At 38.6% G+C, this 13,188-nt stretch overlaps 1 protein-coding gene and 1 long non-coding RNA gene across 3 annotated transcripts in view; one reads left to right on the forward strand and one right to left on the reverse strand.

Annotated features, from left to right (window-relative positions):
• LOC134813642 (calcium/calmodulin-dependent protein kinase kinase 2-like) overlaps positions 1 to 3,158 on the forward strand; it is a 68,355-nt gene extending 65,197 nt beyond the window's left edge. The window contains exons 15-18 of the mRNA XM_063821524.1: positions 29 to 98; positions 458 to 619; positions 2,477 to 2,550; positions 2,690 to 3,158. Of these exons, the coding sequence (XP_063677594.1) occupies positions 29 to 98; positions 458 to 619; positions 2,477 to 2,550; positions 2,690 to 2,756 (373 nt within the window). The 3' untranslated portion in view covers positions 2,757 to 3,158. The remainder of the gene's footprint in view (positions 1 to 28; positions 99 to 457; positions 620 to 2,476; positions 2,551 to 2,689) is intronic.
• A 577-nt stretch (positions 3,159 to 3,735) lies between these two features.
• LOC134812759 (uncharacterized) lies at positions 3,736 to 6,047 on the reverse strand. Of its 2 annotated transcripts, XR_010159954.1 has the most exons (4): positions 5,103 to 6,047; positions 4,665 to 4,750; positions 4,479 to 4,538; positions 3,736 to 4,301 (listed from the first exon to the last, which is right to left on the reverse strand). It is a non-coding gene; the product is annotated as an uncharacterized LOC134812759 (long non-coding RNA). The 2 variants fall into 2 exon arrangements; XR_010159953.1 differs by lacking the exon at positions 5,103 to 6,047 and having other exon boundaries at positions 4,665 to 5,093.
• Positions 6,048 to 13,188: the final 7,141 nt, after the last annotated feature.

The raw sequence follows: 13,188 nt of genomic DNA on the forward strand, positions 1-13,188 counted from the left end.
GTGCTATAATTGTACTCATCATTATCAGGTTAGTGTTTCCAGAGAGTGACATGCTAAACGATGATCTAAAAGACCTCTTCCAGAGACTTATGGCCAAGGTATACCTTTCTCTTCAATTTTGGAAAATCCAGGGTTTTGAGAAAGTGGACAAAATATCATTTCATTTCTATCTCGTACGAGACCCATTCACGGGTTCCACTGACCAATCGTCAAGTACCTCTTGAAATAGACTGCAAAACAAAAACTGGTGTTGATTTTTGCCTGCAATTATTCCCAAATTTGAGTGACTCTTACTACTTTACTATAATAGTGCTACTATGGACAATACCCCTCTTTGAAGCTTCGTTACTTTATTGACAATATTTAAAAAAACTGAGTGATATAAACCATGTCACAGCATGTTGATATTTTAATAGATGTATAAATTCTAACAGATGTATAGACTCGCTCTCTTCAGAATGTAGATGACCGCATCAGCATAGAGGAGGCAAAGTCCCACCCGTGGGTGACGGATAACGGACAGATAACGCTGAAAACCAGCGCTCAGAACTGTAACTTGGTGGAGGTTAGCGATGCAGAGATCGCCAACGCTGTCACCTGCATCAAGTGGGGAACCATGGTGAGTTACCAATACCGTTCACCAAGTTACCAAGTTACCTAGTTACCTAGTTACCAAGTTACCTAGTTACCAAGTTACCAAGTTACCAAGTTACCTAGTTACCAAGTTACATAGTTACCAAGTTAACTAGTTACCTAGTTACCTAGTTACCAATTTACTTAGTTACCTAGTTACCTAGTTACCTAGTTACCTAGTTACCTAATTACCTAGTTACCAAGTTACTTAGTTACCTAGTTACCTAGTTACCTAGTTACCAAGTTACCTAGTTACCTAGTTACCTAGTTACCAAGTTACCTAGTTACCTAGTTACCTAGTTACTTAGTTACCTAGTTACCAGAGGCACATATTAGGTGCGGTAAAAAAATCGAAATTATGCGGTACCGCACCCGACTATAAAGGTTAAATGTGCGGTAAGGTGCGGTAAATTTTTACCAATTATGCGGCAAATGTGCGGCGATTTTTTCGAAATTTGTGCGGGAATTGAGCGGTTTTCCTTTGCATTTTTTCAAGGACTTTGGAAATTCTAAACGTATAACCGCCGCTCTTATCAAAAATAGGTCTGTTTATGTGTTACTGAAGGTGTAGTTCTTTACTAAGACCATGATTGAACCTAATATTGAGATTCAGTTATCTGAGAAAAGTGACTTGATCTGGTAGAGATCAGGAAACAGTTATTTGAAGACGCCTCTTGATAGAGTCGATCAGATCCCATGCAGGTATCTTCTGTTTCTTGTGTGGTGAACTGGATGATGGGTCACTGTCTGTAGCTGTTCGTTTCTTTAGGAAACGGTCCATGACGTTGTGATGTGATATAGAGTAAGCAGATGATGTGGTGAAGTTACGAATGATAACTGATACACTATAATCGAAGTACGGTAATGACGAGGGTTCTATAACAGCCTGGGTCACGGTCCCGAAAGGGCCTGGGTCACGGTCCCGAAAGGGCCTGGGTAACGGTCCCGAAAGGGCCTGGGTCACGGTTCCGAAAAGGCCTGGGTCACGTGGTAACCGGGTCACGTGGCCTAGGCATGAGTTCCAAAAGGGCCTGGGTAACGGTCCCGAAAGGGCCTGGGTCAGGGTCCCGAAAGGGCCTGGGTCAGGGTCCCGAAAGGGCCTGGGTCACGTGGTAACTGGGTCACGTGGCCTAAGTATGAGTTCCAAAAGGGCCTGGGTCACGGTCCCGAAAGGGCCTGGGTCAGGGTCCCGAAAGGGCCTGGGTCAGGGTCCCGAAAGGGCCTGGGTCAGGGTCCCGAAAGGGCCTGAGTCACGGTCCCGAAAGGGCCTGAGTCACGGTCCTAAAAGACCCCGACTTTTAAAATATTTTGGTTTTTACACTCGAAAATCTTAACGCGAAAATTTCAAAATTATGCGAAATTACGCGGAAAATTCTAGATTATGCGGAAATATGCAGAAAATTACAAAATGTGCAGAAATGTGCGGAAAACAATAAATTATGCGGAAATGCGCGGAAAACGGTAAATTGTGCGATCCCGCACCCATCGCACCTAATATGTGCCTCTGCTAGTTACCTAGTTACCAATTTACTTAGTTACCTAGTTACCTAGTTACCTAGTTACCAAGTTACTTAGTTACCTAGTTACCTAGTTACCAAGTTACTTAGTTACCTAGTTACCAAGTTACTTAGTTACCTAGTTACCTAGTTACCAAGTTACTTAGTTACCTAGTTACCTAGTTACCTAGTTACCTAGTTACCAAGTTACTTAGTTGGTCACCGTAGTTAGTATCCAGGCTGCTAGACAAGTTACCAGGCTTATAAACAAGTTATTATGGTGGGTAATCTGGAAATTCTTGTGCAACAAACTTGAGATAAACCACCTAATGAATCTTTCGTTTCAGATGAGAATTTACAACATCGCAAGGAACAGATCATTTAAACTCCGTTCTGACAGAAAATCCCGCTCCCTTCCAAAGTAAGCTGTGTTTCGCTTGTTACATACAGCCATAGAGATAACTAATTCAATCTCCCCGTTCTGTTTACCATTTTAGATTTTATTCGGATAATTCTACTAATGCAACCCCGGCCCCTAATCACGACCTTCATTTTCTCAGAACACCCGCGGACAATGTCCAGAACTCCATGGGAGAGTTACATATAGAGGAACCCACAGTAACTTGAGGATGATCTTTCCTACTGTAATTGAAACTAGGGAGATGTCAGCCGTCTCACTGCTTGGAGATATCCATCAAGAGATGAAAACAAAGAATTTGTGTCAGACCGGGGTTATCTGAAGATCTGAGGTGTGGCTTCTTCGTGTCGGTTGAAAAATGAGGATACGACACTAAAATGACGTGGATTGACTAGCTCCGGACACATGTGCTGTGTTCCTGAGCTGAATTTTTATATCAGTTATGTTTCACTTTGTGTCATTTCTTTTTGCTTTGACAAGATAACTTTAGGACTGAGCGTGTTTAGCGTTTTGGCTTGACTAGAAAAATTTTGTTGAGAGTTTGTTTTTGTTTTTATGTAAATATGGGGCAGATGATCATACTAGTACTACAAATACAAAGTTGAAGACAATTTTCGTGTATAACGTTTCCAATCTAATTACAGTGCTGGCAAGCACGACCGTTAAAATGTATAATAGTACTTCATACAACATGAACATGTGCACAAAATATGAGAATATTTACAAAGAAAGTCTTTCTTTGACTCCTCATTGAACTTTGACTGGGACCCTCGAACTTTCAGAGCCATAAACATCCCTTTCTCATACCTAATTAGGTTTTTCATCACAATTGATGATTGATTGTACACTAGGTTTCCCAAAAGCAACCCTACGAAATATCGACAGAGTGTAATTGATGTGATAAACTTGACATACGTTGCATGCCACTTTTCGCGCGCGAAGCCTGATATTTGGGATACGTAACATGTATCAATGATAAACCTAAACGTTTAACTCGCTACAATTTTCAGGCCGTGAATGAATGGGAAAACTAAAAGGTAGCGAATGATTTTAGTCTCTGTATCATTTTGTGTTTGGGAACAGTAATCTAAATTCATAAAATTTCTTTTCAATTGAAAGAAAGAGATACTGGTAGTGGTCACGGTCCGCTTTCTTTTTTGGGCGCGTCGACAAAAAATCACAACTTGATAAATGATAATTAAATTTAAATTAGTAACAGCATTGATGGTCAAAGAATATAATATCAGAATGCGCAGTTTATATCTCCACAGAAAGCACACTCCCCAAATTTCACGCATTGCAGAAACTTTTTTCAAACTTCATAAATCGAGATGAAATACAAAATATTTTGCAATGTATTCAGAATCAATAAATACCATTACCATTATAAAAATAACTTGGAATACTTTTGAAAGAGAATGGCAAACTCAAAATGATCGCTACTGTCTTATTTTTTCCGTAAAAAGCACAATAGCGTGAGTAGCGTTTGTCAGGGTGTCTCGAAAGTGATCCCCGGTCAATTTTGGTCAGGACAGGTTAACTTATTGCAGAATCAGGCAAGCTATAGAACAACTTCATCCGTATCAAATTGGATGTGCTTTCTGTGGAGATACAATCTCTTATAGCGGTAAAATATCTCAACAGCCTTGGTCCAGAAGAGCTGTAAGGTCTGGACTCCGGAGTAAAACTGTTAGTGTTGAGGAACTAAGCTAGGTCTGCGTCAGCTCCCGCCATCATGATAGGGCCCAGCATTCCTGGTGAATTTTTGCCATTATATTTATACATACTTAAACTTTCAAAATGAAAATATTGAACTAGCTTCTCTTTTCACGACCGTACGAGAAAAACTATAAAAATTGCGAATAAATGATAGAGAAATAAATGTAATGACAGTAGAAAATTTGCACCGTTAATTATATTTATAAATATACCTTCATCTTCGTTACTCGAGAACACTATCGCTGATTCCTCGTTTACTGCTTTGCTCCACACTAAAAAAGAAATATTGAAGAAATTTCGGCATTAAATGTTAAAATTCAAAACATGTGGGGCCAGATCAACAGTTAAGTTTAACCTATTTTGTTTTTGTACGACTAAAAATCTTAAATTTACTATACCTGTGAGAATAAGAATGGCAAAGAACAAAAATCTGACGAATAGGTTGAATCCGGAAATGGTGGACATTATTAACTCGGATTTGTCTCTAGATGTGATCGTGAAGAAATGTTATTAGAATTGAATGAAAGTTATATTTTTGGTATTTTTATGTTAACAAGCATTAACCTAATCGTTTAAATTTAATCATACTCATAGTATCAGAAATACGAACGTAAGAGTACGAAGCCAATACTAATACTATTACTAATAGTAATAGCCTTCAGCTTGCAGAAATTGGGCCGTTATTTGTAATTGTACCGACTGCATTCAGAATCAAAAGATCAATTGAACTTAGCCATTAGTTTAACTTTATATTTAAAAATAGTGCTGCGGTGTAAACGAAAAAGAATTCTGATAGCCAGCTTGGATATCGTAATAGTAATACCAATAGTAATTACATCTCAATCAGCAATCTGTAGATGTACTGCAATCACTGCACCATTAACTTGGCATTTTGAATATCCGAATTCCCTGAAATTATCATGAAAATGGGGCAGTCATAAAAAGTTTAAACGAGAAATCTTGTTCTGAAGAACAGCTTGAGATTCTGTATTTGTACTGCAATCACCAGAACCAGCCATTTTAAATATTCAAATCCACAGACCTTAAAATCAGTCCAGGTCTCCTGATAATTAATACGCTTAAAATAGTCAAAGGGGTAAATTACAACGATGACAATGGCTGCAGCACAATTAGAGGTCAAAAAGTGGCCCTAAATTTTAACGCTTTCAATAATGAATTGCTTCTCTTTCATTTTAGATTTCTTTATTTGCGTTAAGGGCATTGTGACAAAATTGTGATTACCATTTTTATTCAGACGCCTGCACCGCTGTTCGAGTGCACGAAATCGATTTCAAATTAGGTAACGCGGCACTTAATGATAATTATCTGTTTTAAATCAAAGCATTGTTTGTTCTGGCAAACAGCATGCACCATGACCATGCAGACTAGCAACCTGAATACAAAATAACCAAGCACAACGAACAATAGCCGATAGGGAATAAATTTGAATAATATTTATCCCTCGTGTGATGCAGTTCACTTAGGCACTGACTGGTGCGATTAGTTGACAACAGAGGTATAAACCATAAGAGGACTAAGTTTACAGAAGTTATATGCTGATAGAGCATGACATATGAATATGATCAATCATGCATGAAGTCTATGACTTTTTATAATTCCTGTGGATCAAAGGCTTGAACGTTAACTCAGGTTATTATTACCCCACGTCGCATGCTCTAAACCGGGTTACCACTACGTCTGTGTAAAGATTAGCCACAAATTCAGCAGCTCCACCCTAATTGTGGGAGTGAGTGACAAATGAGGAGACACGCTAGCGTCTATTTCTCAATCTAATTCTAAATCTTATCGCGAATCTTTGGAAAATCAAGCGTCAAGGGACAAAATTAGGTCAATTGAAGCGGCCCTTCGAATTTAAGCTTCTATGCGTCTGGTTAAGCAATGACGACATATTGTAAATGTTGCGAAATAATAATGATATTGAATTCCAATGGCCAGCATGACGAGGATGGTTACAATGTGATGGCTAATACTAAAATAGGAACTTAACTGTTAACCATCATAATATTATATCACTATCAAATATTAAGGATTGATTGATTGGGAACTGGGTTTTACTACCCCAGTTAATGTTTACTAAAATAGATATTGAACAGCAATTTAATAAGATAAAAATCGTACCAGCGTACTTTAAAATCTGTATGATTCCTGAAATTAAAAGTAGCTATGACCATTAAGAGTTAAATATATTGTTTATATTCCCCATCATGGACTAGTGGCTCAACAAAACTGCGTCGGAAATTAAAGCTCAGCTAAAGCCTGAAGACTATTCAGTCTTGTTTAGAAAATAACTACAGCTACCAATATGTCCCTCACAAACATGGTCCAAAACATATCAAAACAGCACACGAAACACACACTCAAAAAAAGTTGTCAACCGTTGCTCTCATCGGCACAATAAATTTGCCCGTTCTTTATGTAAAACTTTTTGGTCGGTTCTGCAAGTGCCCGCTTCTTCATGTCTTGTACCAGATCTTTCCGGAGCTTCCTCTGTTCGACAGACCGATCAGGGCTCAAGAAAACTGTCTTAAACTTCTCACTCTGCCGCAGGTTCCTGGCATTCCTCAGAATCTGATCAACGATGAGCGAGTTTGAGGTAATAACTTTAACTGGTCGCGTTGAGTCAACCGTTTTCTTTTTTCCTATTCTCTGAGCCTCTACTTTTGGCTTTATGCCAATAGTTTCCAGAACTTCACTGACTTGAGATTCGAGCTTCTCTTCTTTTTCCTCAGGCAGACCGAAGATAAGAAGGTTCCTGCTGCGGTCCTCCTCTGCAACAATAGTCTTGACTACAGACGTCAATGCTTCTGGGCTGATTACTGGAGACTGTGCTGGAAAACTTTGAACGATAGAGCTGTAAGATTGGAACTCCGCTTTCACTGAATCAGCAACTGAACTTGACACAGTTTTCTTCATCGCTTCAAGTTTCTCAGTCTTGCAAGCTGATAGCTCGGCCTGAACACTGATAACCTGCTCTTGCTTTTCAATTAACCGACCCTGAAGTCTGGTCAACACATTCTTATACGCTTCAACGGTCTCCATAAGATAGTTCGTATACTCAAAAGATCGACCACACACATCGACAATCTCCGGCTTATTCAGTCTGTTGAAGTTCTTAGCGTCCGCAATGTCCTTTAACTTTCCGTACGGCTTGCCAAATTTCTTCAGAGTCTCTTTGCTCCAGGTGAACATCTCATTCCACATGTAATTGATACTTTCCAAGTCCAAATCTGCCATCGTAAAGATCAGCACAACAAGCTAGCAGCGCAGTAGCGGTGCAATTATCAAGAGATAAGCAGTGCGATAACGAGAGCTAACAAATTTAAAACGGCAGTGAGAGTGTATTATCAAATAATGACAGTGAGAGTGTATTATCAAATAATGACAGTGAGAGTGTATTATCAAATAATGGGTGAGAGTGTATTATCAAATAATGAGTGAGAGTGTATTATTTAAGTGTATTCCTAGCGGAAAATTGTCGGGCAACCTGGTAATATTAAAACTAAAAGTAATAACAGTGAAGGTTGTCACGTTTAAGAACCGTTAAAATTGCAGTAACTCTACTTGAGTACTTGAATGGCGTGCAGTAATTGGATTCAAGCTACAAGTACAATCAGTTCAGCGAATAGAATGATTTTTGACAGTAGATTTCCTGGTATTCCTTGGTATTCCTTGGTATTACTTGGTATTCCTTGGTATTCCTTGGTATTCCTTGGTATTCCTTGGTATTCCTTGGTATTCCTTGGTATTCCTTGGTATTCCTTGGTATTCCTTGGTATTCCTTGGTATTCCTTGGTATTCCTTGGTATTCCTTGGTATTCCTTGGTATTCCTTGGTATTCCTTGGTATTCCTTGGTATTCCTTGGTATTCCTTGGTATTCCTTGGTATTCCTTGGTATTCCTTGGTATTCCTTGGTATTCCTTGGTATTCCTTGGTATTCCTTGGTATTCCTTGGTATTCCTTGGTATTCCTTGGTATTCCTTGGTATTCCTTGGTATTCCTTGGTATTCCTTGGTATTCCTTGGTATTCCTTGGTATTCCTTGGTATTCCTTGGTATTCCTTGGTATTCCTTGGTATTCCTTGGTATTCCTTGGTATTCCTTGGTATTCCTTGGTATTCCTTGGTATTCCTTGGTATTCCTTGGTATTCCTTGGTATTCCTTGGTATTCCTTGGTATTCCTTGGTATTCCTTGGTATTCCTTGGTATTCCTTGGTATTCCTTGGTATTCCTTGGTATTCCTTGGTATTCCTTGGTATTCCTTGGTATTCCTTGGTATTCCTTGGTATTCCTTGGTATTCCTTGGTATTCCTTGGTATTCCTTGGTATTCCTTGGTATTCCTTGGTATTCCTTGGTATTCCTTGGTATTCCTTGGTATTCCTTGGTATTCCTTGGTATTCCTTGGTATTCCTTGGTATTCCTTGGTATTCCTTGGTATTCCTTGGTATTCCTTGGTATTCCTTGGTATTCCTTGGTATTCCTTGGTATTCCTTGGTATTCCTTGGTATTCCTTGGTATTCCTTGGTATTCCTTGGTATTCTTTGGTATTCCTTGGTATAACCCGCGATAAAATTCATAATCAGATTGAGAAATAGACGTAAAGTTAAACGTGTTTCCTCATTTTTCACTCACTCCCAAATTAAGTGACAAATGCTCCAGTCGTGATTAATCCAGGGTAACGTCAACGATACACTGCAACAACGTAACGGTGGTGGACCTCTTGATGTCATCATCTTCTTGAGATAAGAATGATTGGAGCTCGAGCTACAATGAAGAAATGGCAAAGTTCAGATTCTGTACCTGCGACACCGCCTCTCACTGAGCGGCGCTTAGCCTGTCATTCCGCCGAATCTCTATTCCGCATATATGTTTATGAACATAATAGCCTTGGGTCCCCAGGTAACACAGCCTCTCACTCCTACTACTATGCTAATTTACGAACTGATGGTGGAAAGTGGCTGGAGTGATTTTGAAGACTGATCAACAGACTGCTGTCTGCCCTAAGCCTAAGCCCGACTGCTGGGAAATATGATCCGGATAAGGTTTAGAAATTGCACCGATCCAGCACCCCGAAGCTATCCATAACCCTAACCACAACCTTAACCTTAACCGGAATCAGAGCCGGAATTTTATAACCCTACGTCCAAAAATACACCGAATTAAATCATAAATTACTTTTATACCCTCAGGGCCTTTTGACAAGAATTTTCTTAAAATTTGGGGGAGCGATTTAGTGGGAACTGGGAGTGGCTTATGGTGGAGCTGAATGCCACGGAGAAAGCTCAAAAACTCAAAATTGCAGCAATTGCTCCTGCCCAGGAAAATTCACGCAAAAGATAATAAGCTAATCTACTAAAATTAAAGTAAAATTAGCAATATTGAGAACCATTTAAACGTAAATCTAGCTTTAGTAGTATGTCTCTGTTATACTTATTATATACTTATTTATATTATATAGTTAAAGTATAAGTATAACAGAGAAATTGGAAATACTAATATTAGATTTACGTTTAAACGGTCCTCATTAATGCTTTTACTTTAATTTTATGAAAGGCGAATTGTCCCAAATTTGAGTAACAGGCAACAGTTGGCCATTTAATCGTTTTAACGGGTGATCATACTCGTAAAACATTTGTTCCAAATATTAATATTCATGTCGCGCGCGACAGCAGCAGTTAGCAGCAGTAAGCAGCGGTCAGCAGCAGTCAGCAGCAGTTAGCAGCAGTCAGCAGCAGTTAGCAGCAGTCAGCAGCAGTTAACAGCAGTCAGCAGCAGTTAGCAGCAGTCAGCAGCAGTTAGCAGCAGTTAGCAGCAGTCAGCAGCAGTTAGCAGCAGTTTCTTTGCACTTTAGTCTCCTTACCTGGGGACCCCAGGCTATTATGTTCATAAACATAAAGATTCGGCGGAATGACAGGCTGAGCGCCGCCCAGTAATAGTCTCCCTGTGCATGTCATGTGTCAAGGGCAACAAAATAGTTATACTTGGTTGTGACATTCCATAGTCTGCTCAGCACGATCCAAAAAAACTGTTTCAGTCACGTGATAAACGTAAATTCCACTGTTCGGGTTCTAGGGTTAACTTTAAGGGTTACAGTAACAGTTACAGTAACCCCAATACAATCAGGATTGTATTGGGGTTACTGTTACTGTTACTGTTACTGTTACTGTTACTGTTACTGTTACTGTTACTGTTACTGTTACTGTTACTGTTACTGTTACTGTTACTGTTACTGTTACTGTTACTGTTACTGTTACTGTTACTGTTACTGTTACTGTTACTGTTACTGTTACTGTTACTGTTACTGTTACTGTTACTGTTACTGTTACTGTTACTGTTACTGTTACTGTTACTGTTACTGTTACTGTTACTGTTACTGTTACTGTTACTGTTACTGTTACTGTTACTGTTACTGTTACTGTTACTGTTACTGTTACTGTTACTGTTACTGTTACTGTTACTGTTACTGTTACTGTTACTGTTACTGTTACTGTTACTGTTACTGTTACTGTTACTGTTACTGTTACTGTTACTGTTACTGTTACTGTTACTGTTACTGTTACTGTAACTGTTACTGTTACTGTTAAATACCGAAATCAACGTGTATGAACCTACACAAAGTGGTCCGATTTTAATCGCCAGCGGCATAATTGACTAATGAAATGATCTTGGAAGCTTGAAGTTGAAATATAACCATCATACGAACAAAATGATCGAGATAGCAGTTATGGCAAGAGGTGATTTCGTTCCAACTGATAAGGATACAAAATGTTCATTCCAAATAAAATATTAAAAACGGGATTGGGGATGAACAACTTTGCTCAAAAAACCAGAAAACCGCGTTATGTGAACACATTTGGACCAGCCGATAACGCGTTAGAAATATTGGTTTAAATTAAAGGATTGGATCAGTGCGTGGTGCAAAATTAAAAGTTACCCACGTGTTGACTCAGTTGTCCAACAGTTCAACTATAGTCCAACTGCTAATGAACTATCGGTTCGATGAGATTGTCATTGCATTACTATTTTTTATAATAGTTTAGAGATTAGAGATTCGATGCTTTTAATTCTCAAAGACAGCTGATGTGGCCGAGCTATGCAAAGAACGACGGGTACAAATTTCAATCAGCTTGCGCTTTGTGGTCAATGTTATATTCTTTTAGATTTTAGTTAAAAAGAGGTGGCAACTGCAAAGAAACTGTATTTTTATTACTATTACTATTAGCAACAGTGTTCAAGCCTCCGGCCCGTGATCAAGTCTCCTGAAAGAAAATTCAGAAAATATTATCAGACGCTGCCCCGGGCCGGTTGAAGGGGTGCATGCGAAGCCGTACAAAGAAAATATATCTATAAATGTCTGTTACACTTACACAAATGCAGAGGCTATTTTGTGGTTAATACTTGTATATGTATATATATATATTTATATTTCATGGCCCTTCAGCTTTAAATGGTATATATACAGGGTGGGCCAAAAGTCAGTACCCATACGTTGGACTTTATAGCTCAGTCACTGAGGTCTGAGTGCCCAATTTAAATACTTCCTTCTGGTATGACTTAGTACCACCACTGGTTCGAGGAATTTGTCAACTCGAAAAATATTCGCGTTCATTTTTTCTAATAGAAGTTCATTTCAAATTTATTTGATAGTTTGGATAGTCGGATCAAGCTAAATGTTATTGAATTGTGTGTTGGCCATTCGAATTACGTTTGTCCTGAAAGAATTAGAACTGTAGCTTCTCAGATGACCGAGATATGAAGCATAATGAGTTTATTCATTACGTGTGATCAGGTGATTGGTTTACCTAATCACGTGATAAGGTGACCCCGTTAACTACCCCGTTAAACATTATGGGAAAAAGCTGAAGGGCCATGAAATATCATCACCAAAATTAAAAGTTAATAATATGTTGCTAAAAGTAAACCGATAGGATTAATTTGCTGCACGGCCAATTAAACAGTAACTAAAACAAAGCAATTCAAAACCAAAACCATATTTAGCAACAGCGTTGTTAAAGAATTATCAAATTTTTTCCACGAAAGGATCAACGAAACAAACCTGTAAATGTCCTCCAGCTTTTATAGAAAAAGGTGCGGTTGTTTTATAATCAATCAATTTTATAAACAATACATAATTGATAGCAATAATATATATACTTAATTATTCGATCTGATGACTGGACCTTGGAAGGAAACTATATGGTAAATCTCCTTAAACCCTGCTTTAGCGTAATTTCAATTACCCTTTTATCTATGGTATTCGTGTGTGTGCCAGACTCTGGTTTCTCAAAGTTCCTAATTCTTGAGGAGGCAAAGCTGAAAGTGCAAGAGTCCAATACCCGGACGTTTTTTCATAAAGCCACCTCAACGTCCGAAAAGCTTGGTCTTATACAAGTTACAAGCGAATCAATTCATGATGAAGATTATTGTTAATATAACAGCTAATACAAACTACAAATATTAGAGAAGTAATTCGATTACAGATCGAAAACAAAATCAATCCAGTTTTCAAGTCTCAACCAGGTCTTCGAGTAGTTGTTTATTACCGTTGTTACTGTTAGTAATAAATCATGAATAGTATAGTAATTATAGTAATTATACTTAGTAATTGTGGGTTGAAAGATTGCTAATGTTTACACAGTACACACTCTCGAGCTGAACCCTATAACTTCTGGAAAACGATAAATTTGGAAGCGCGAGCGTATCTGCATACAGGACCACCATCAATGCAGACGTTCATGTCTAGCCTCCCACACAGTTAAACTTATGACTTATGAAATTATAGACTTTAGTTTGTGGCTGTTGAACTTTACAAACGACATGGTTGATGCTGCGGTTCTTAAATTCAGTATACCATTGAACCCGGCTGACAATTGCCATTGGAAAGTTACAACACCTGGCCTCGC

This window comes from Bolinopsis microptera, chromosome 3, assembly GCF_026151205.1.
Source record: "Bolinopsis microptera isolate Bmic1 chromosome 3, MBARI_Bmic_1.0, whole genome shotgun sequence".
In the NCBI taxonomy this organism is placed as follows: domain Eukaryota; kingdom Metazoa; phylum Ctenophora; class Tentaculata; order Lobata; family Bolinopsidae; genus Bolinopsis; species Bolinopsis microptera.